At 57.2% G+C, this 21,962-nt stretch overlaps 1 protein-coding gene across 2 annotated transcripts in view; it reads right to left on the bottom strand.

Annotated features, from left to right (window-relative positions):
• Nucleotides 1-2,437: 2,437 nt before the first annotated feature.
• The window catches only part of CXXC5 (CXXC finger protein 5), a 34,825-nt gene continuing 15,300 nt past the window's right edge, over nt 2,438-21,962 (bottom strand). For both annotated transcript variants that reach the window (XM_065918679.1, XM_065918680.1), the window contains exons 2-3: nt 5,044-6,116; nt 2,438-3,477 (exon numbers count right to left, since the gene is read on the bottom strand). In XM_065918679.1, coding sequence (XP_065774751.1) covers nt 3,433-3,477; nt 5,044-5,955 — 957 coding nt within the window. In that variant the 5' untranslated portion in view covers nt 5,956-6,116 and the 3' untranslated portion in view covers nt 2,438-3,432. The remainder of the gene's footprint in view (nt 3,478-5,043; nt 6,117-21,962) is intronic.

Here is a 21,962-nt window from a genome sequence, read left to right as displayed (position 1 = left end):
AGCCTCTCCAACCACCTCCTGCCATCCAAGCGGGGGTACAGGGTACTTGAGGTAAAGCTCCCAGGTCACCAGGAGGTCAGGCTCCCAACTGTAGCATAAGGGAGCTGAGGGCACCCCCAGGGAGGGGAATTGGACATTTAGCTCCACAGGGGAGCCCGCCTCTAAGAACTTCTCTGTCAGATGGGAGAGCAGCAGGGGTGAGCCCACAACAACAGAAAGACAGAAGTGAGAGATACAGGGAGAGACACAAGAGACACTTGGAGACTGAGGTGCATGGGAAGGTGACGAAACACAGAAAAAGGAGTCCGAAGCAAGCAAAGACCACCAAGACACAGAGCCAGATAGAAACAGGCAGAGACAGGGAATCCCCTGGTGGACTGGGGGTCCCTCAGTGCTTCCATCACTGGGGCTGGGGTTCAGTCCCTGGTTGGGGAGCTATGACCTCCACAAGCTGCATGGTATGACCAAAAATAATTAAAAAAAAAAAAAACAGAAAGAAAGAGGCGGACATGCGGGAGCAGGGTCCAGGGCTGGGGCAGCAGCTAGGCCACTCTGGAGAGATAGGAGGTGGGGCGGCTGGGCTTTAGGGAGAATGCACCCCCTGAGGTGGGGGACATCTTGGTTAGATTTAGGTGCATAATAGTTTTAAAATAACAGTACCAGCTACTATTGACGGAGTGCTTACAAGGAGCCAGGCCATTCCCTAGAGTGATATCATTTCATCCTCAGGCAACTTGATGGAGAATTGATTGTCCCCATTTCCCAGATGAGGTAACTGAGGTGTCATGTGTTCAACCTCACAGTCATCCCCACCCCTGCCTAGGCCTGCCCTCTCCACAAAGCACAGCCCAAGAGGACGAAGTTGGAAGAGGTGCGGGGCCTCAGACTCCAGGTTTCTCTGTGATGGAGGGTGAGCCCAGGAGCTGGGCTGCGGGCTGGCATGCGAAAAGGGGACAGGCTGGCTGAGTCACGGCATACCCCCCTCGGGGCTGGCACCAGAGCCATCCACCCCACACCTGTAGGCATGCCAACGAGGGCTGGCCGAGGCCATCTGCGGCCCATGCACTGCCAGCAGCCAGGCGGGGGCAGGCCAGGGCCTCCTGCCCGGGTGCCCCCTGCTGGCCAGGCTTCCCATCCCCACTTCCGCAAGGAGGACCCTCCGTCCCCAGAAGCTTCTGCAGGTGCTGCAGTTTGCCTTGTGCAGGGGGTGAGGGTGCCCTGGGCTATAACACCTCCCCCTGCTCCCCGCTGGACGCCCCCCTTCGGCAGAGCCGCCTGGAGAGATCACAGGCAGCCACATGAAAGGGAATTTTTCCCAGGCAGAGATGAAGTTGAAAGCTGCCTCCCACCACCCCGCCTGCCCCTGCTGTGCCAGGCCAGGCTGCTGAGCTCCGGGTGCTCGGAGGGAGCTTGTGACACCTGGGGAGGGGTCGGGGGGGTCAGAGCCCCCACCCAACTTGGCTGCTTTCTCTCCTCCCAGGAACAATAGCAGAGACATTCCCCCCACCTGACCGCCCACTTGGCTTCAGAAGTTGCCCCTTCCATCATCTGAAAAGCCCTCACCCACCTGAAGCCAGGCTCCAATGTTGTCAGGAAGTTCTTCCTTGAGTCTAGCTCCATCTCAGCCAGGCTCAAAGCTGCTGGGTGGGAAGAGCCCTCCTGGTCGAGTGGATGATGGTTGCATCCTGCACATACGAGCCTCTGTGATGTCCAGGGGTGGGGCGTGCAGGGCAGCTGCCACCCCCTTCCTGTTCAGGCTGCCCTGGCCTAGACCATGTGGCTGTGGTGACTTCTCCAGACACCTGGTCTCAGAGGCCCCAGACAACCTTGTGCCAACAGTCTTTCTGGAAGGAGCGGGGAGAGGGGAGGGTGGGGTGGAGACAAGAGCCCAAGCCTGGGACACCTCCAGGCCCCACTCCAGCAGCTCTGAAGGGGGGTATGTGGGGGTAGTTGGGGGGGAGTGTCTGTGTGTGTGCGTGCTGGGCACAGCCAGGTCCCCATGAACCTGGGCTGAAACTGCCCCCTGCAGCTTCACTTTTCTAGATCCTTGCAAGGATGAAGAAATGAGAACCTGAACAGGCAGCTCAGGCCCCAACCCCAGCCACAACTGCTGGCTACTCTACACTGATCGGACCTGGTGACTTGAGGTGAACAGAGAAGGTGGCCCCAGGTAAGTGATGGTCCCTAGCGGTCCAGGTTTCAGCAGGGGGCGGGGGCCCTATCAGGCAGGTGAGGTGCTCCAGTACCGGCCACTTCCAGATTTAAGAGCATTTTCATCCTGTCCGCCAGGATGGCTGCTCTGGCTTGCCCCATTTCTGGATCCAGTGAAGACCTCACTTCCCATCCTTCATCCTTCCCAAGGTCGTCCCAGACAACCCCTGCCCAGCAACAGCCCCCAAGCCAGGCCCCAAAACCGGACAGCAAGAAGCCAGTGGTGTTTCGTGACACAAACATGCATTCGTTTTATTCACAAAACAGCCTGGTTTCCTAAAACAATACAAACAGCATGTTCATCAGCAGGAAGCTGGCCATGGGCAAGGGGGCCCAGGCCACAGGGGGCCCCTGGGCACCCGCCCCCACTGGCAGGGGGCCACGCAGAGAAGTCCTTTCTTCTGTTGCCATCAGTGAGGCCAGAGAAAAGGACTTATTTTCTCTAAGGTAAGTAGCCAGGATCAGAAATAGAGACATGGGCTCCCCAGATCCCAATGGATAAATGAACAGAACTTTCATTTTTGCAAAATCATCACTGTTAAGGGTGGGGGGGCTCCCATTCTGGGGCCCGTGGGTGCCCTGGGGGTGGGTGGGCTGCCCCCTCCCGCGCTGTGAGCACCTAGCGGCAGCTCCACACGCATGGATGGATACAGAGGGGCTTCGACACGGCGCCATCAACATTCTCTTTATAAACATGAGTGGATTCTCCAGGCAAACTATGCACTATTTCATGGTCGGAAAGAATCAAAGGAAGTTTAAATGAGGGTGGAGTTAAACTGTGCTAAATTACAGTAGTGCTTATTAGTAACTAGATTTCAAAAGGTTACAGAAAATTTACATTCTCTACACAAAAACTGCATCTCCTGCACAGACAACATCGACATCGACACAGGAAGGAAACTGATTGTCCATTCTTTGCCCAGGAAGTCTCGGTACTTTATAGATTCGTCTTTACCTCTTTTTTGTTGTTGTTGTTGTTGCTGTTGTTCTTCCAAAAAAAGCATTTAAATTTTTTTTCTTTTTTTCTTTTTTATACGAGGGACGTGGAGATGTTAAAACGACAACAAAAAATATATATATAAAAACAGGAATGAAATCTGTGAGAGAATATTTTTGGTTCTAAAGACGGGTGCATCCGTTTGTCTTCGCCCGAATCCCTTGCCGGAGACCGCACGAGCAGTGACATTGCACGCAGAGGGCAGCTTTGGGTTCGCGCCGCCGTCACTGAAACCACCGGAAGGCGGCTCCCGTCGGAAGCATCACCTTCTGGCGGGGGCAGGAGACAAAAACAAGGAGAGAGTTCAGTCAGGGTCCGGCTGGGCCTGGCGCAAAGACGTTCCCCCGTGGAGGGCCTCCTGGCGGAGGGATGGGCATGGAGTAAAAGCAGCCACCCCGTGGAGTTCCGGCCATCCGGGCCAGGCCAGAGCCGCCTGACCCACTGACCACCGCAGGGCCTGGAGCACCCGGAGCACCCTGAGGCCGGCTGAGCCACTGTGCCCAGGAACCCTCCTTCCGGACAGGAAGACCCCTGTCCCTGGTCCAGAGGCCACAAGCGCCAGGTGGCCATGGTGCCTCTAGGAGCTGTGTTCACGTTTCTGTTGAATAAGCGTGTACGCATGTGCACTGGACGCACACGAGGATGTGTGCCTTGAGCTATGCTACAGTGTGTAGTGTGTCTGGAGCTGTGGTGAGGTGGAAGGATGTTTGTTGTGTTTATTAAGAGGCTGCGTCTATAATAAGGCTGTGTACAAGGCAGGATGTGTATGTGTGTGTATCTGTCTGTCTCTACACAAGAGGAGAGTGGGTGCCTTTGTGTGCATCCAGATATGTTCTCTGGGCAGGAGAGCAGACATATGAGGTTTAGAGCTGGGTGAGGTGGAGGGGATAGCCACGCTGGGGTGCCATTATCATTTTGCAACGATTGTGGACATGTGCGTCAAGCCCATTTGCAGAGGGGCGGGGCAGGGCAGGGACAGCAGGCTGAAAAGATGCTTTTGTACCCAGGCCTGGCATCACAGTGAAGCTGTCATGGCTGGGGACATGAGGACAGGCCCTGCCACAAGGATGGAGAGAAGTCATCACAGGAACCTCTCTGCCTTCTCAGAACCAATCCACAGTGGGCAAGCTTTGCCCACATCCCAGGCTCAAGCCACCTCCCAGGCCCATAGGAACCCTGGTCATTAACTATGGCAGCCAGACTGAACTTGGGGCCTCCAGGCACCCCAAGTCTGTCAGTTAGATGCCTAGAGCTAGGGTCTTCCAGGCTTCAGAGCACAGCAGTCAGCACTGGAGCTGCTCTATTCTTGGGTGGCCTTGGGGGAAAGGCTGGGCTCTGAAGGGGCAAACGGAGGGCTTATCCCTCAAACCCAGAAGATCTACAGGACAGAACCCCTCAAATGGGGCAGGGGAGTCTCCCAGAATCTTAGGTCACAAACTGGAAACTTTAGGACATGTCTGAAAGTCAGAGACTTAGGACCTGTGTGGGAATCTCAATACCTGACCCAGAACTCTGGATGGTGCTGAGGGGGTGGGAGGGCAGGTGGGTGTGTGGCATTCGGAGTCCTGGGGCCTGGAGGGAATGCTAGGCGCCCGTGTGAAATTACGTGCTTGCCTAGGTTGCAGACTACAACCTAAGGGCATCTTGGGATGTGGCTCTAACTCTCCGGGCAGTGAACTGGTGTCTTGAAGCCTGGCCTAGAACTCCAGAGCCCAGGGACAGCTGAGCATCCCTGACACAGGCCCAAGCAGTAAAGGTGGGGATGGGGGTGGGGGTGGGTTTGGACTGCCAGACAGACGCAAGAGCCCACACACCTCCCTCTAAGGCGCCGTTACCTCCAGAGCAGCGGAAGGCTTCTTTTTGAGTTCCTCACATTTTCTGAATTTGCAAATCTGATGGCCAGTCTTTCGGTTCCTACAACTGCTGCACTGCTCGCAGTTGATGCGCCGCCGGCAGGGCGCACACATGCCGCAGCGTTTCCGCTTCTTCTTGCCCGAGCTGATGGCGGAGGCCAGCTCTCCCTGCATGGGGTACTCGGCCAGGCCGGCCATGTGCAGCGCGCTCTCAGCCAGGAACACGCCCGCGGGGGTCATGATGAAGAGGCCCGGGTTGATGGGAAAGGCGCCCAGGTAGGGGAAGTCGGACTGGCCATTGAGGGCTTCAGCCCCCGCCACAGCCTCCATGTCGGGCAGGCCGGCGCCCGCCTCGCTCATCAGCGGTAGGTGCTCCTGCACCACGCGCTTCAGCATCTCCGTGGACTGCGCAAACTGCTGCAGCGTCAGCTGTCCCTCGGCCGCCAGCTCCGTGGCGCGCTCCGCCTTGCTCAGCAGGCTGGCCACAGCACCGCTTTTGTGCTTTGAGGTAGAGTTGCTTTTGTCCACAGCCATGGCCGCCGCCAGGTCGTGCCCGTTGGCCAACAGGGAGGCGGCGGCTGCGGCCGCCTTTTCGGCTGACTCCCCGCCCATCATGCTCCCGCCGCCACTGCCGCCGCTGCCCCCAAACGAAGAGTAGTGGGAGAGGGGGCGGGAGCGGCGCAGGCTCTTGTTGAGGGGTTCACTGATGATGCCGCTCTTGTTCCGCCGCTCGGGGGGTGGGGCATCATCCACCACCGAGGCTGGCGCAGCAGCGGCCACCGCCGCACTCTTGTCTGCCACTCCCGCCTTTGGGCCACCGCCACTGCTGCCATTGGTGCCGCTGCTGCTGCTGCTGCCGCCGGTGTCCTGGGGGCCACTGCTGAGGCTCGACATGGTGGGGCCGAGGCCCGGACCCCGCTGCCGGGGGAGCCTGCCAACTGCGGGGGGTCCACAGACAAGCACCGGGGTCCTGCCGCCCAGGACAGAGAGACCTGGTGGGAGTTGCCACTCAGCGCAGGTACATGGTCGGGTGTCCACGTGGAAGTGCTTTCACTCTGTCGGGACAAGAGGATACAGGATCAGGGCAGTGGTAAACACCTCCACCACCACCAATGCATCGCCACGGTAACCACCAGGGCCTCACCAGGACATTCATCAAGTGCCAGCCAAACTTAGGAATTTCTCATTTGTACTATCTCAGTTAAGACTCATAAAAAACCTACAAACAGTGGCTAGGAATATTCTATCTGATAAGGTGAGGAAGACAAGGTTTGCGAAAACTGACTGTCCCATGGATACAGGGTCACTCAGCAGCGTGGTAGAGGCTCAGCCGGGTTCCCCTGCTAGGGTCTGGGAAGACTTCACAGAAGCAGGCGGTCCTTCCGCTGGGGGGAAGTGGGGGTGGAGAGAGCGGGAGAGCTCCATTAACCTCAGAGGTTACGCTCTGCTTCCTAATCTTTCACTGACCCAATTATGGAGAAGAGGGGTGGCACACACAGCTTGGCAATACAGACCAAAGTATGGAAGCTGCCTCTGGATGATTTTTTTATTTTTTTGAAGTCACTCAGTCATGTCCGACTCCTTGTGACTCCATGGACTGTAGCCCACCAGGCTTCTCCATCCATGGGGTTTTCCAGGCAAGAATACTGGGGTGGGTTGCCATTTCCTTCTCCAGGGGATCTTCCCCACCCAGGGATCGAACCCAGGTCTCCTGAATTGAAGGCAGACGCTTTACCCTCTGAGCCAGCAGGGAAGTCATCCTAATTGTGTGTTAAACCTTCAGTTGTGTTCGACTCTTTGCAACCCTGTGGATTGTAGCCTGCCAGGCAAGAATACTAGATTGGGTTGCCATTTCCTTCTCCAAGTGATCTTTCCAACTGAGGGAGAGAACCTAGGTCTCCAGCATTGCAGGCAGATACCATCTGAGCCACCAGGAAAGCCCAAGATGCCTAATACACATTATCTCAAGGCTCTGTCAAGTCCTGCAGGTAAAGGTAAGTGACTTTGTTTCACACAATTTGCCAAATAGAGCACAGAGCCCTTATTTGAAGGAGCACGTACCCTTCTGCTAGAGGGCAGGCAGCCCTGTGACAGAGGACAAGCCTCCTCCTGTAAGAGTAGGGGGCCACCCTTGTGCACCCAGCAGCACATACTCCCCACTCCCTCTCAAACCTTAGGACCCACTCTTGTCTCTAGGCAGGCCTCACTGCTGTGCCCCAGCCTGGCTCCCAGATGGGTCTGGAGGGAGCGCCCAGTGAGAACAGAGAGTGCAGAGTGGACTCTGGGCCAAAGGGACCTCTGACTGCTCCAAGTTGGGACCAAGAGTTGGTGTGACCCTCTCAGAAATGGAGTCTGTTCCTTGGCCACATCCACGTGTGGGGGTGCCCCTTCCCAAGACAGAGCCTGTTCTGCTCAGGCCCCAAGACTAAGGCATGTGAGCAGCCAGGCTCCTTGGCCAGAGCTCTGGAAGAAACTGTTCCAGATGGAGCTGAGTGGTAGTTTCCTCATCAGCCCTGGCTCCCTAGCATCTGCCTGCCGCGGCCCAGCAACCCCCAAGAGAGGGGTGGGAGGACGGGGCCCCGCCACGAGCAGCTGGCGACTCAAGGGGGAGGCGCACATCTGGCCAGGCCTGTCCCGCCCTGGGCTTGGGGGTGGCGCACACTGCATCTCTGTCCCCAGGCAACCCCACCATCCCCCAGTCACAGAACTCAGCCTGTCCTGGGAGGTCATCCAGCCCAAGCCTGTGAACTGACAGAAGGGGAAATCGAGGCCCTGGGCAGGCAGGGCCCCTGGCCCAGGACTGCTAAGGAGTGGCCATGAGGAGAAGCGAGTGCCGGCAAGGGAAAAGCTCCGTTCTCCAGGGTGAGGCGAAGGGCAGGCATCAGCAGCCAGCCAGCCACTCTGCCTCCCCAGCAGGTACTGGCCCACCTAAGCTCCTTCGTAGTGAAGGTGGATGAGTGGTGAGGAAGAGCTGGGCAAGCTGGCAGATTCCACTAGGACAAACCCAGGATGGCCTGGCAAGGTGTCCAGACTGGGCCGGGGGGTGCCACAGGGGTCGGAGTCATAGTAAGAGGAAAGGAGGGGGAGTGAATATATACATCCCAGGACAGCTATGCTCTATTCTACCCACTAAGACTCCAGCCCAGGCTGGCCGTTGGGCCCTTGTCATCAGAGATCAGGGCCCCTCCAGGTATCAGTGACCCCAGCTAGGTGTAGGGGACCATGATCACTGAGAGCAGGGCCAGTGACTATTATGCCCAGTCACCCAGCCCCTGCCCATCTGAGCTCAACTACCCTGCCCTGGACCACAGCCCCAGATGCAGGGTGAGGGAAAAGATAGGAAGAGGCAGGCGCCCGCGGGCTGGAGAGGTGGGGAGTGGAGCAGTCTGTGCCCCAGCCCCTCTGTGCGTCCCCCGCCTCTGAGGCCTGCAGGCTGGTGGCAGAAATCGATAGCTGCATTAACGCTGCTTTTGCTCCACTCCCTCCCTCCTTCCAGCTCCACGATCTGGCTCTGCGTGTGGGGCGGGCAGGTCAATTAGAAGTCAGCTCCCTCCGACACAGACACAGCCACACAGCCGGGCCTGTGTTCAGGCTAAGTCTCTCTCTGCTTTTGTCTCCATCCCGAGTCTCTCTTGTTGGGGACCTAATCTCATGTTCTGTTCGTCTCTGGCCCCCTCTTTGAATCTCTCCAATCTTTCATTTTTCTGTCCTTCCTCAGGGACTCTCCTCCCCCAGCCCACTGCCCCACCACCAGGCCTCCCCCCACCCACCAGGTCCTGGGACATGCTGAGCTCGGGCCCAGAGGACGTGATATGTCATGGAACAGGTGCTGCAGGCAGTAAACGCTGGTTTGTCAGCCTCAGAAAGTGAAGTTGGGAGTACGCAAGGACTGGCACACAGGGTAACTCTGTCCTGAAACCCTAGGGTGGGCAGATACCAACCTCTAGTCCCCATGGCCTGGTCCCCAACCAAGGCTGTCTCAGATCTGCCCCATACCTGGCCCATCTCCTTCAGGCCCTGGGAAAAGCTGATGCCCTTGTCCCAGCGGACCACTGACCACAGGGCTCACGGGCCCTACTCATGGAAGGGGAAGACGTAAGAGGAGACCTTCTCCCAGGCCCCAGCCTCTAATGCAAGGCACACAGCAACCCTCTCCCAGGCCAGAAAGGGCCTGGCAGTGCCCAGGCGGCAGGGGAGGAGCTGGGGCTGCGTTGAAGCAGAGCGGGAATGAGCGGGAGGGAAAGCTGGCGGGCAGGCGGGCGGCGGCGGGCGCATCCATCATCGGCCCTGCCAGGAACGCATCCAGCCCCCAAAAAGAAATACTGCGCCTGAGGAGGGACAACAAAGGGCTCCGTTTCATCAGCAATGCGGAGCCAGCGCCCCGCCGCCCCGCCAGCCGCGGTCAGCCCACAAAGGACCCCTTTGTCCATGCAGGAGCCGGGCCGGCCGGGAGCTGGGACCAGGGGCTGACGGGCGGGGACAGAGCCTGGGGGCGGGGGTGAGGGGGGAACCAGTCATGGAGCGCTGGGGGGCAGAGGGGGACGTGGGGCCAGAAGAATAGAGACAGGTGGTGGGGATAGAGAATCACGAGACACAGAACTCAAGGGGTGGGTCAGAGAAAGGGGCTGAGGGAGGACAGAGCAAAGGGTCAAGGTTAGAGCATCATGGGGAGCAGAGACTGGGACAGCTGGGTTCAGAGATGCAGGCTACCTGGCCCAGCCCAGAGATGAGAGGATCTGAGAGACATGGAGACAGAATCCTGAGGAGAATCCCAGACGTGAGGACCTGGGGACCAAGAGAAGGCAGTTGGACATGCCCCTGGGATAGGGAAGTGGAGGCAGAGGTGGGGGAGACCAGATGAGCCCCGGCCCACTCTGGTCCAAGGCCTGGGAGGAAGAGACAGGAAGGACGGCTGGGGTCAGGGGTTCCTGGCCTCAGGGCCGAGCTGTGGGGCCCCACCTCCTAGGGGCTGGAGCTCACTGGCTGTCCTGGGAAGCGAGAGAGTGTCAAAGCTGGGGCCATGCCTCCCTCTACTCCCAGACAGGCCAGCCCCAGAAAATATGGGACACAGCCCCTCCCTAACCTGCTCTCGCCAAGTGACATGCAGGCTCCCTTATCTAAGGGACCCTATTTGCTAGCACTTAGCACCTACTGTGTCCCCGGCCCTGCACTCCCATGTTCTACATGTTCTCTCTCCCTTCTGACACCTCCCCAGGACCCAAGGAACCAGAACTATGAACCAATTCCTGAGATGAAGAAATTGAGGTTGAGAGAGGTTCAGGCTGTTGGGCCAAAGTCATAGAGTGGTTCCCTGTAGGGGGAGGGGGAGAACTTGAACCCAGAGCCCAAGCATTAGTCACCCTGCTTTGTGACTGCTTTTGCTTTACCCGGGAAAGGTGACCCAGCCACCCCGAGGCTGCCCTCACCCCCTCCCCGCGGGTTGTTACCATGCTTGTCACCTTTATGTGGTTGGGGGCACGAGCTGTCACAGGCCCCAGGGGAGTGTCCCCACCCGGGAGCTTGGAGATATCCAAGCAGGAACAGGGAATGCTGGACTGGTGACGTCATAATGCCAGCTGGCAATGAGGTCACCAGAGGTGGTGGCAGAGCCCTCACTCCACCCTGTGCCAGGGGAGCCCAAATTGTCCTCAGCAGGGCTCTGTCCTGGGTCCTCCAGGCTACACAGCAATGGGCGGGGGTAGGGCAGGAGGGCATGTGGGGTGGGATGGAGCTGTCTGCATGGAGACCTGCACACAGGTGGCCACGGTGAGATGTTCTTGACGCTGCACACAGTAGCAGTAGCAGCCCCATGCCCTGTGGTCCTGGGGAGATACAGACCAGACTGGCACTGCTCTGTAGGGTTACAAAGGAGCTGGGCCGATGGGCACATGAACCAACGTGACACGGGAGGGTGGGAAAAGGATCGAGCGGGACACCGGGACCTTTCTGGAAGAAGGGGCTGCTTAGCCTGTGAGTTAAGGATAAGGAGAGGTTACCAACGTGAACACAAGCTTGAAAGGGTTCCCAAGAAATGGGGAAGCGGGGGTGAGGTGTGGCTATGAGGTTGGCAGGGTTTCAACTGGGTGGGGCCTTGAGGTCAAGAGCAGGATTTTTTTTCAACAGATTTACTGAGGTATAGTTAAGATACTACAAAATTCACCCCTTCCAAAGTATATAATTCAATCATTTTTAGTGAATTTATGGAGTTGTGCAACTATCTCCTACTCCTCTGCTGGTTGGAACAGCCATCCCGCCTGCTGAAGGAGGGCTTCCTGGAAGAGGTAACATTATCTGGGCCTTCAGGATCCCAGGCATGGTCCATCAAAGCCCACCAGCATTGCACCCTTCCCCACACTTGTGTGTGCACTCTTGACATGTGTGCTACCCCCCTCACATCCCTCTAACCCACCTTGATGGGCTGGTGTTCTTGGTCTCCAATGGAGAGGGGGAGTTGGACAGACTGACTGATGGTGGGCAGGCCAGTGGTGGTGGGGAGGGCAGACCACAGGCTATGGTGGTTGAACTGAGCTGAGCAACTGGGTGTGTGTGGGGGTTTCCATCTCTGATTTCCATGATTCAGCCTGGGGAGTTTCCAGAGGGAAAAAAAAAAAGCCCTACTCAGGCCTAAGGAGACACACACGGGGACACCAGTCTTGGAGGCCAGGAGAAATGCAGGCCTTACTGGAGAAACCAGGGCACACAGCCAGCTATGGATGGACACACACATATAAGGACACACTGACCGCTGTTAGCACCCAGCAGATGGTCTGGAGTGGGCCACACCCTCAATGCCACCAGGGTCTCCCTAAGACTAACACCCCAAGACCAACTGCCAAGGACAGAATGGTGGTGGAGGCTGCAGTCCTATTTCCTTGACTCCACACTCCCTGGCCTTTTATGCCCCTTTTCTCAGGCAGGCTCAACCCCCTTCCATAAGGACTGAAACATGCTGCTGAGAAAACCCAGGAGTATATGGGGTTCTGCCTGCCCTTACAGAGCTCCCAAAAGGAGTTGAAGGAGGAGATCAACCCATTTCATGGATAAAAACACTGAGGCCCCAGGCAGGAGCTATGCCCTGACCTGGGGCTCTAGGGAATGAGGTAAGGATCCTGGACACCTCTGATAAAGACAAGGCCTTCCTCAACAGGCACCTCCTTTGGGCCAGGTTCCTTCTTTAGAAAGGTCATAGGAGCCGAAGGACTCTCCTTACAATGTGACCATGGCATATGGCCTCTGAGCCAGTTTTCCCATCTGTAACATGGCACCATGAGGATAACAGCTAACACATATGGGGACCTTTCTATGTGCTAGACAGTGGACATGCCTTGTTTCATAGAATCCTCATATCCACTTTCTGAAGGAAGTACTATGACTGCCCCATTTAGAACAGACAGTTTGATAAGCAATTGTGAGAAAATGATTGCCTCTCTGTTTGGGAGCTCCTGGATCATAGACTAAGGTTTCCCAAAGTGGAGATGTCTGAGCTGACACTAGCCTGGGATCAGAGCCCACACTTTCTTAGGACCTCCCTCCTGGTGGGCCTCACCATAGGACAAGCCAGGGAAAGCCAACTCAGAGATATTTGGTCCCCACTGGGAGAAGGCATGTATCCACAGGACTGGCCAGGGCATGGAGTTGGCAGGTCCAGGTTTGTGGCTCCATCCTGTCCCTTCTTGCTGACTTTGACACCTTCCCCTGCACTCAGCCTCAGCTTGCATCTGTAAAATAGACATCAGTGGTTCTTGCTCCTCACCCCAAGCTGCAGAAACCATGAGCCCAGAAGGGCCTGTGGGGAAAGAGGTGGAGAGATACAGAAAAAAGACTCCAGATAGCAACCCGCCCTCCAAAAAGGAAGGCTCCAGGGCCCTAAACTGGCTCCTGATGAGATTTTTCAGACGGGGAAACTGAGCCTTGGAGAAGAGGGTTCTGAGTAGGCCATAGGGTTGGGACCGAGCTCCAGAGGATGAGGCTGACTGGGGTGAAGAGCATCCACCCCCCCTCCCTTTCCTATCTCCCCAGAGGAAATTATAATAGCAGACCTTAATAATGAGCACTTACTCTCTGCTACGTATTGTGCTAAGCATTTCACATGCATTTTCTCACAAATCTCTAACTCTTTAACTACTATTAACTCCACTTACAGATGAGACTCACCTGCCTAAGGTCACTAGGTCAATCAGCAGAAGAGTCAGGATTTGAAACCAAATCTCTGCGACTCCAGGGCCTGGCTCTCCAGCACTGCCCAAAAGCTCTGAAGCACATTTTGGCTAGCGGGTGAGGTCCAGGGGCACCCTCAGCCTAGGGGAACCCTCTTGGTTTCTCATCAGTCCGGGGGGGGAAGGGGGTAGTTCTCAGGCTCTGAGCAAAACACTTTGGGACACTGTCACAGAGAAGTCTGCAGCTGTACCCTAAGGCCCAGGAAGACAGGGGAAGGGGCTGCGGGTGGGCCGGACAGGCCAGGCTGGGCCAGAGCTCCGGGCATTCCGGCGGCCTCCGCAGGAAGCAGAATGGGACGGAAACCGGCTCCTGCCTCCTCCCCCAGAATCCTGTGGGCAGCCTAGCCGGCCTGCACAGAGGCCCTCTTTGTGCCTGCCCCAACCCGCCACCCGCGGCTGGCCCAGGGTTTTGAGTTTCCTGGGGGGTGGGGGCCCCACCACTGCTAAACCTCCAGCTACCTCCCCCTCTTAGGGGCGGTCACAGCAGTTCGCAGCTGGAGGAGGAAGTGAGTGATGACCAGGGCTACCCCAGAGACCCCGGGGCCTGATGTATGTCCACATCTCATTCCCCCAACACACCCTAATCAGGGGCTGGAGGTAGGCAAAGGGACCCAGAGACAGAGCCTGAGAGGCCACCCCCCTGAGCCTGCCCTCCCTGCCAGCTGTCACCAAGCCCATCCTGACCCATCCAGGACTCTCCCACCCCACTCCATCTCAGTGCACTTGTGCCCAGGCTGGTGGACATCCATGGAGGCTGGCCAGGTGGGTAGGGTGACCCATCTGTCAATCACCATTTCCTATTTTCTAGGAACTCCCTGGACACACAACATGCATCCAAGGGAAGGCCTAAAGCTCACTTCAGCATTTCAGGGGTCCAAAGCTCCTTGGGTGTTGCAACTGCTCAAGAACACCGGACTCCAAGGAGCACCCTCGAGTTGGAGTGGATATGGTGAGGAGCAGCACTAGGGCCAAGTATATCTGCATGTGTCCACCTGGGAGGTGTGTCAGAAACCTGTGCACACTGCATGCACGAGAATGTGTGTCTGGGGCTGTGCCCAGGTGTGTGTGTACACTCTGTTACTACTCTGTGGTTTTGAGTACTGATATACAAGTGGGGCTTAGATACCAGTGGAGGTGGAGGTCTCTGTGTGACCTCCTGTGTGTAGGAGTGGAGTGTGGCTATCTGCAGCTGTGGATATATGTGTATGACTGAGTGTGCATGTGTCCAAGTAGAGTGGTTTATATGGTGGCTGGATATCTGTGGGTTCTCCTGGCCTGTCAAGTGTGTGTGTGTGCACAGGCGTATGCATGTAAGCACAGGTGTGCATGCGCTCACTGTGAGTTCTATCAGGACCTCTGAGAGGTTCTGAGATACGGGTCTGGGACTCAACGGGCATGGGGATGGCGCAGACAGGAACTCACGCCAGGTGAGGGGCCCCTATGGAAACAGGAAGCTGCCCACAGGAACACCTGGGCTGTGGTGGAGGTTGGGCTCCACCCAGGTTCAGTCTGTACCCCTGAGAAATCAACCCAAGGCTCCACTAGCCAAAAAGCTGTCCCAGCCTTGAGGGAGGCACCTGCCTCATCTGCCGTTTAAGACCCAACAGCTCTGGCCAGCATCTAAACCCGTGTGCCTGGCCTGAGTGTGGAGAAAACTGGAAAACAAAAGCCCCCAGGCCGCAGGCCCTCCCTGCAGAGGCGTGGGGGAGGCAGGCAAGAGGCGGGAGGCTCAGGAGGAGGGAGGGAGGTGTCGCCGCAGCCCCGGAACACAAAAATAATGAGGCGAGAGGGGCCGTGGGGCCGAGCCGGCTGGTTCCGGAGTCGCTATCTGACCTTGACAGATGCCACAGCTGGGCGCCTGGAGAGGAGCCGCCGCCACAGTGCTGCAGAACAGCCCCCCCGCAACCCGCCACCTCCCCCAGACCGGGTCGATGGAGGTTCAGGCAGGCCCCAGCCACAGGCAGCCACCCCACCAGGTGGGAGCTGGGGGACCTCAGAGTGTAACCCAGTCAGGCAGGGGGTAGGGGAAGGAGATGGAGGCAAAGAGAGTGAGTGGGGGCAGGACCACTGCAGGGCATGGGAGGAAGCAGCGGGGTCTCCGGAGGGCACCCTGGCCCTCAGGTGTGGCTGTGTGTGTAGGAGAAAGACACAGAGCATACTGTTGTGCTTGTGTAGCTATGAGGCTGAGTGTGGTTAAGAGAAGCAAGTTGTGAGTGTGGGTATGACAAAGATCATTGTGTGTGTGTGTGTGTGTGTGTGTGTCCTTGGGGTCACCAATTACTCCCCTGTCCTCTTCCAGAGCCACACCTGTCCTGGCAGGAGCCAGTCATGCTGGGGTCAGGGGTGGCGGGGTGCAAAGAGCCAAAAGCACCCTGATCTCCGGCTACCACCAAGTTCTGTCACTAGCAGACGGAGGAGAGGTGGCCCTGTGGTCGTCCTGGCCTCCTCTTTCTCACCCACAGGGGTGCTCCGGGCACAGAGATGGGCGTGGGGCTGGACGCCACCACTCTGGGGACAGCAGTGAGGGGCTGGGGTACAAGCTGCAGGAGGGGATGTTGGGCTGGAGGCAGATTAGCAATTCCGAGCACTGGCTACATAATTAAAAAATCATTACGGCAGGCGGGCGGGCAGAGCCATGTGAGCTCACGCTCAGAGCGGGTGGGGACACGGCCATGGCACTCCCCCTCCCACCGCTTCCCGGAGGAAAAATCCCACCTGCTAATATAATTATGGAAAAACACAAGCATAGAAATTCGGTTTCAGCAAACAACGTGTCTGAGTGCCCAGGGCCTGCCTGGCCCTCAGCACAGTGGGCAGGCTGGTCACTGGTGCCCAAGGCTCCCAGCGGTAAGCTGGGTCCAGACCCCCACCTCCTCTGCCTCAGCAGCCCCCAAGAGCAAGGGTGGAGGTGTGCGGGGGACATGTAAAGCCCAGCTCCTCAAATTCCAAATCCAATAGAAAACTGGCCTGTGCTGATAGTTGACAAATGGGGAAACTGAGGCTAAGGAATCCGTGTAAGGTTATGGTGTTTGTGGCAAAGCTACTGCACCAATGGGCCGGCCACCCCAGGAACTCAATCCCCTCCCCTTCCCTGTAATCCTCCAGCTTCCCTATCTCATCGGTCATCCCCCGGCCGCCTCTACTCTCGCGGGGGAGGAGCAGCTCTCTCCCTGAGTTGGAACTGGACTGTTCAAGTCAGGTACTCCAGCAGCGCCCAGCCCCTAACCACGCCCGGATCCCAGGGTGAGGGGGCGCGGGGAAGCCGAGGCTCCCAGTTCAGGGACAGGGCGTCCTGGGCTCGGCTGGGTTAAGCTAGGCCAGCAGGGCTGGCTCCCGCCCCGAGAATGGCGGCCAGCTCTGGGGCACAGGCCCCAGAACGGCAGGAACAGCCGCCATCACCTCGGGCCTGGAGCGGGAGGCGGTGGCGCGGGGAGGGCAGCCGGGCCTAATTAGTCTGCCTGGGACCCGGGCGGGCGCCGGGGCGGCAGACGCGGCCGTCGGAGCCGCGCAGGCACGTCCGCGCCCGGCCGGGAGGCGGCGAGGAGCCGGGAGGCCGCGCGCCCCGGGACGCGGTGTGACGGGCGGGCGGCCTGGGAAGGCCCGGGCTGGGGAGATGCCGGCCCCGAACAGGCCTGCCTTCCCTCATTCCTCGGTGCCACCAGGCGCAGCAATTAGAGGCTTTCAAAGTTTGTCCTTAATTGGTTTCATTTTTGCCTCATAAATGATTCATGGCCCTGGAGGTCTGGGTGGGGGAGGAAGTGGCAGGGGGAATTTGGGAGCCAGGCCCCCTACCTGAGGCTGGAGAGGGGCCTGCAACCTTTGCCCAGTTGAATATAGGGCCTGGGGAAGCCTCGGGCAGGTGGGATCCTCCAGCAAAAATAAAAAACCCCTGCCCTCTCCTCAGGGCACTGACTAATTAGCAACCGTGACTTCTCTGCAGACCAGAGCTCTGCAGTCAGGCCCAGAGCCACTGCAGCTGCTGGGGCCCTGGGAGGGTGAATAGTAATATAATGATAACAAAATAACAGTATCAATAGTAATAATAAAGATGGTGAACACAAAGTTCTCACTTAAGTTTCAGACATGCAGTTAAGAACATCTCTTTTAACCACCCACCCTAAATCCCCAAGCGCTATCAGGAAGAGGTCCCAGAATCCCCATTTTGCAGTTAAAGAAACTGAGACTTGGAGAGCTTAAGGTCTCTCCTCTGCCCCTCTGATGCCAAAACTCCTCACTCCCCAGGGTCTCAGCAGCTTGGGGCTTAGGGCTGGACACCTGGAACACTGCCAGTAAGTTAGGAGCTGCAGAAGACCCCAGAAAGGTCCAGGGACGCCATATCCACCTGGGCCAGGTTAGCTCTGCCCCTCACAAGGCTGTGTGACCTTGACTGAGCAGTGTCCTCACACAGCCTTAACTGGCCCATCTGTCGAATAGGAAAGCAGCAGCCCTATGACCCCCACCCAGCGCTAACTTGTGCTGGGCGTGGGATCAGAGAGGTCATGGATCCCATGCTCAGGGAGCTCCCAGTCTAAGAGAACATGGATGTACACACAGAGAGAAGGGCTTAGCAGAGTCTGCAGAGAACTCCGAGTGCTCAGTCAGTCACCTGCTGAGGGCTTCTTGGAGGTGAGATGGGCAGAGGAAGCGTCTCCCTTTTAAGCACGTTCCCCGGTGGCTCAGATGGTAAAGAATCTGCCATCAATGTAGGAGACCAGGGTTCGGTCCCTGGGTCAGGAAGATCCTCTGGAGAAGAAAATGGCAATCCACTCCAGTATTCTTGCCTGGAGAATTCCATGGACAGAGAAGCCCTGGCGGGCTATAGTCCATGGGGTCGCTAAGAGTCGGCCACAACTGAGCTACTAACACAACCCACAGAATGCTCAGGGAATGGGTGTGGCCCACTTAAACCCTTGGCTAGAGATCAGACCTTGAAGAAATCCAGAACTACAGACTACATCAGAAGGATATTCAATGCAAAATGCCCAGCTCAGTCTGTCCATGACAGTCACTTTTATTCTGAACTATGAGAGGTGAGGTCTACACAATTATCTGCAAGTCCCACCTGGTCCCTGGGGACATCCCAGAGGTAAGGAAAAGCACTCAACAAATTCAGGAGCAGATGCTATAAGGGGCTTCCCTGGTGGCTCAGTAGATCAAGAATCTACCTTTGATGCATTTAGACGTAGGAGACATGGGTTCAATCCATGGGTCAGTAAGATCCCTTGGAGGAGGGCCTGGCAACCCACCACCCCAGGAGAATCTCATGGACAGAAGAGCCTGGGAGGCTACAGTACATAGGGTCGCAGAGAGTCGGACACAACTGAAGTGACAGAGTAAATGCTGTATGGACTGACTTCCCCTAGAGGCCCCAGGGCTCTGGGCCACTAGCTGGTGCCTCTTGGGTACCTCATAGATACCACCTCCTTGTGTGTCCTCCAGTTCCTGTCTCAACCACTTGCACCAGATTTCCCTCCACAAACTCTGCCTTCTCAGGCCCTGGCACCCGCTCAATTCCATTGGCTCCCTGTTCTCCCATCCAGCCAGCCTCCACCAGGCAGCAAAGCAGAGGCTTCAAGTGGTATACCTCCCATTGTCTCCTTCCTCCCTGTGCCTCCCCACGGCCCTCTGAGTGGCATACGTGATCGTCCCTGAGTGAGGAAAATGAGGCTCTGAGCAGAAGCTAAGGGACGTACCCAAGGCCACACAGCTTAAGGAGACCCAGGCCCAAATCTCTTGAAAGCCCATGTTGCTCACCTTGCTGGCCTCCTACAAGTCACATTCCTGTCCTGAACCAGGACTGGCCAATTCTTGCCCCAGGCCTGACCCATCTTCTGTCTAGACAAAAACTGTACTGAATCCACACTCCTCCAGACACAAGATCTTGGTCAGACTGTTGTGGTCAGGGGCCCTGCAGGGTGCCCAGGAGGTAGCAGGGGTCCCTACATACTCCGAGAGCCCTAGGGTATGGGGCCTCCTGCCTCAGCCCAGCTGGGTCATCCCAAAGATTGGGTGGGAAAAGTCCCAAGATACAAACACAGAGTACCACAAATGTCTGGAGAGAGGTATGGAGGAGGCATAATGATGTCAGGGTGGAGGGGGCTGGCCATGTTCTTTGGTCCTCTCTCGAGTACAGTCAACTTTAAGGCTCCTGTCACACACTAGGGAGAGGGCTGCCTGTGGAAGAAGGGAAGAAGCCTAACCTTTATACTACCGCTACTCCATTCTGCTGGAGAATATAGCTGAATGGCTTGGGCAAGTCATACCCTCTGAATCTTCAGTTGTTTCATCTGTACAGTGCATCCAAACTCTATGGAAAAGCTGTGGGAACAGGTTTAGAGGTATTCCTTGAGAAAAGGGATTCAGAAGAACTGGACGACACACTCAGTGGTCTATGTTGGCTGGGGGCACTTGTATAGTAGAAGCTTGACAACTGCTTGGTGAACATTCAAACAAGTGGCTGAGTTCTCAGATTTCAGAGTGCCTCTTAGCAGGTCCAGGTGACACCCACCTCCCAGGTGTCCCCCCTGAGCCAGGACACTGGTCTGCCCAGCCAGGTCACTGGGGTCCCTCTCCCCGGCCTGCCCATTTCAGGCGGGTCAGCACTGACATCAGCAGGACCGGCTGGGCGTGGAGCCCGCCACCTCCGGAACCGCCAATTAATTAACTTTTTCAAATTAATTTCCCAAGCAAAATTCCATAATTACATCTGTCTCCATCAGCCTGAGCCGGGCAGGCAAGACGACCTCACAATGAGATGGAATGTGACCATACCAGGGGGTGACCATACTGGCCCCAGGAAGAGGTCAGAGGCACTGGAGGTTGAGTTTAACCATGGCAGGGTGATGGTCTGGGATCCTTATGGATGCTGAATGGAAGGGTAGGGGGCCAAGAAACCAGAGCCCCCCCGCTCCTCCCCGCAAGCGGTGGAGAGCTCAGGGACATCCATGCCTACCCAGCTCATCCTGCTGCCCCCACTCCCCACCCTGTGCCCCCAAACCACAATGGGTCTTGGCAGGGCCCAGTAGCAGCACAGGCACCGCGAGGCTGAGGAGGCCACGACTGCGGCGTTCTAATTTCCCAAAGGGGCTGAGATTAATTAGCTCACACACAGGCGCAGAGAGGGAGAGCAGAGTGGGAGCAGGGGTGGGTAGCGTCAGGCGAAGAGCTGGCTGGCACTCCCCCCACCCGCCCGGCAGGCAGTCAGGCGGCCTTGACAGCCTGGGTGCTCTGAAGGTCAGTGGCCAAGCCGGCTGAGCCAGCAGACTGGCATTGTCGCCTTCCCAGAAGCCCGGAGACCAAGACTGGGAGGGGCAGCAACCAGAAGGACAGCTGCGGAGGTGGGGGCGGGGCCACCCCTGATGGAGTCCGTGCCAGGTGCTCTGTCCACACCCTCCTCTTTTATTCTCCCAGCAGCCCTAAGAGGTAGGCACCACGGCCTTCCCATTTCACAGATGAGAACACTGAGGCTCAGAACCGAGTTAAAATTCACTCAAGTTGTGGATGGTAGAAGTGGCCCATCTCCAGAGCCCACCTTGCTCCCTCCTGAATTCTGTGCTGACACAAGGTCTGCAGGAGCCCTGGGCCTGGGGGACCCGGAGACCAGCTGCAGAGTGTGGCTGTCTGACTGTGGCTTACCTCTGTCTCAGAGCATGTGCTCGGCAGACTCTCAGTCATTTCAGAGATGCAGAAACTGAGAGCAGAAAGGGGAAGTGACTTGCCACAAGGCACAGGGCCCCAAACCCAGACTTTCTGCCCCTCCATTTCAGGCCAGCACCAACTTCCAGCAAAACAAACCCAACTCGGTGACCTTCAGTGAGACCTGCCCCAGGGCCTCTCTTTAGCTAACCAGTACACTGATCGGGGTGGGGTGGTCACTGTCACCCCTGTGTACAGAAGAGGAGGATAGCTCCAGCTCAAGGGCACTTTCTTAACTTCTCCCTGCCGGGCTCCCCAGAGAGGAGAAAGGCGTCCCCAGGGAGGTAGGAGGGTAGAGATGGGAGAGGTGTATGATGCTGACCAGGCCCCTAAGCAGCTCTCACGAGCCTAGCAATTGACCTTCCCAGAACTTGTCTGCAAGATCCCTGCAACCCTAGGGAGACTCAATCTGCTCCCTAGGCCACGCCTTGACTCCTACCGACACCCAGTGAATCATGTCTCCACAGAAGCCAAGGGCAACAGGGCTTACCCTCCTGGGCTTACGGGATCAGCAGTCCCAAGGTTCTCGGGTCCAAGATAACAGATGGCCCTAGAAGAGTCATGGGGCAGTGCCTAAGTGGGGAGGGGGCTGGCCCAACTAGGAATATTCTTCACTGTGTGAATTATGGGAGATGGGTAGGAGCCCCCCTGAGGCACAGGTCTACATGGGGTTTGGAGCCAGGGTTCCCCTCCCACTCTGCAGCTTCAAGCTAGGAGACCTCAGACAAATGGCTTGACCTTGCTGAGTCCACTCCCCGATCTGTGAAATGCCCACCATGAAAGCCCCACCCCCACCAGCGTCCTAGACAGGATGAATGTGAGGTTCTCAGTGTGGAGCCAACAGGCATAGGTGCTCAATAAATGAGAGCTGTGTGGTTATTTTTACCGTCATCCTCAGCCAACACCAGAATGAGTGAAAGCACTGCTCGAGCCAAGAATGTTGGGTAACCCAAGCTGTGGCCCCAGTTCTGCCACTGTTTGAGTCTGAGC

The sequence above is a fragment of the Muntiacus reevesi genome, chromosome 1 (genome assembly GCF_963930625.1).
Source record: "Muntiacus reevesi chromosome 1, mMunRee1.1, whole genome shotgun sequence".
Classification (NCBI taxonomy): Eukaryota; Metazoa; Chordata; class Mammalia; order Artiodactyla; family Cervidae; genus Muntiacus; species Muntiacus reevesi.
This window is presented reverse-complemented; position numbering and strand designations above follow the sequence as displayed.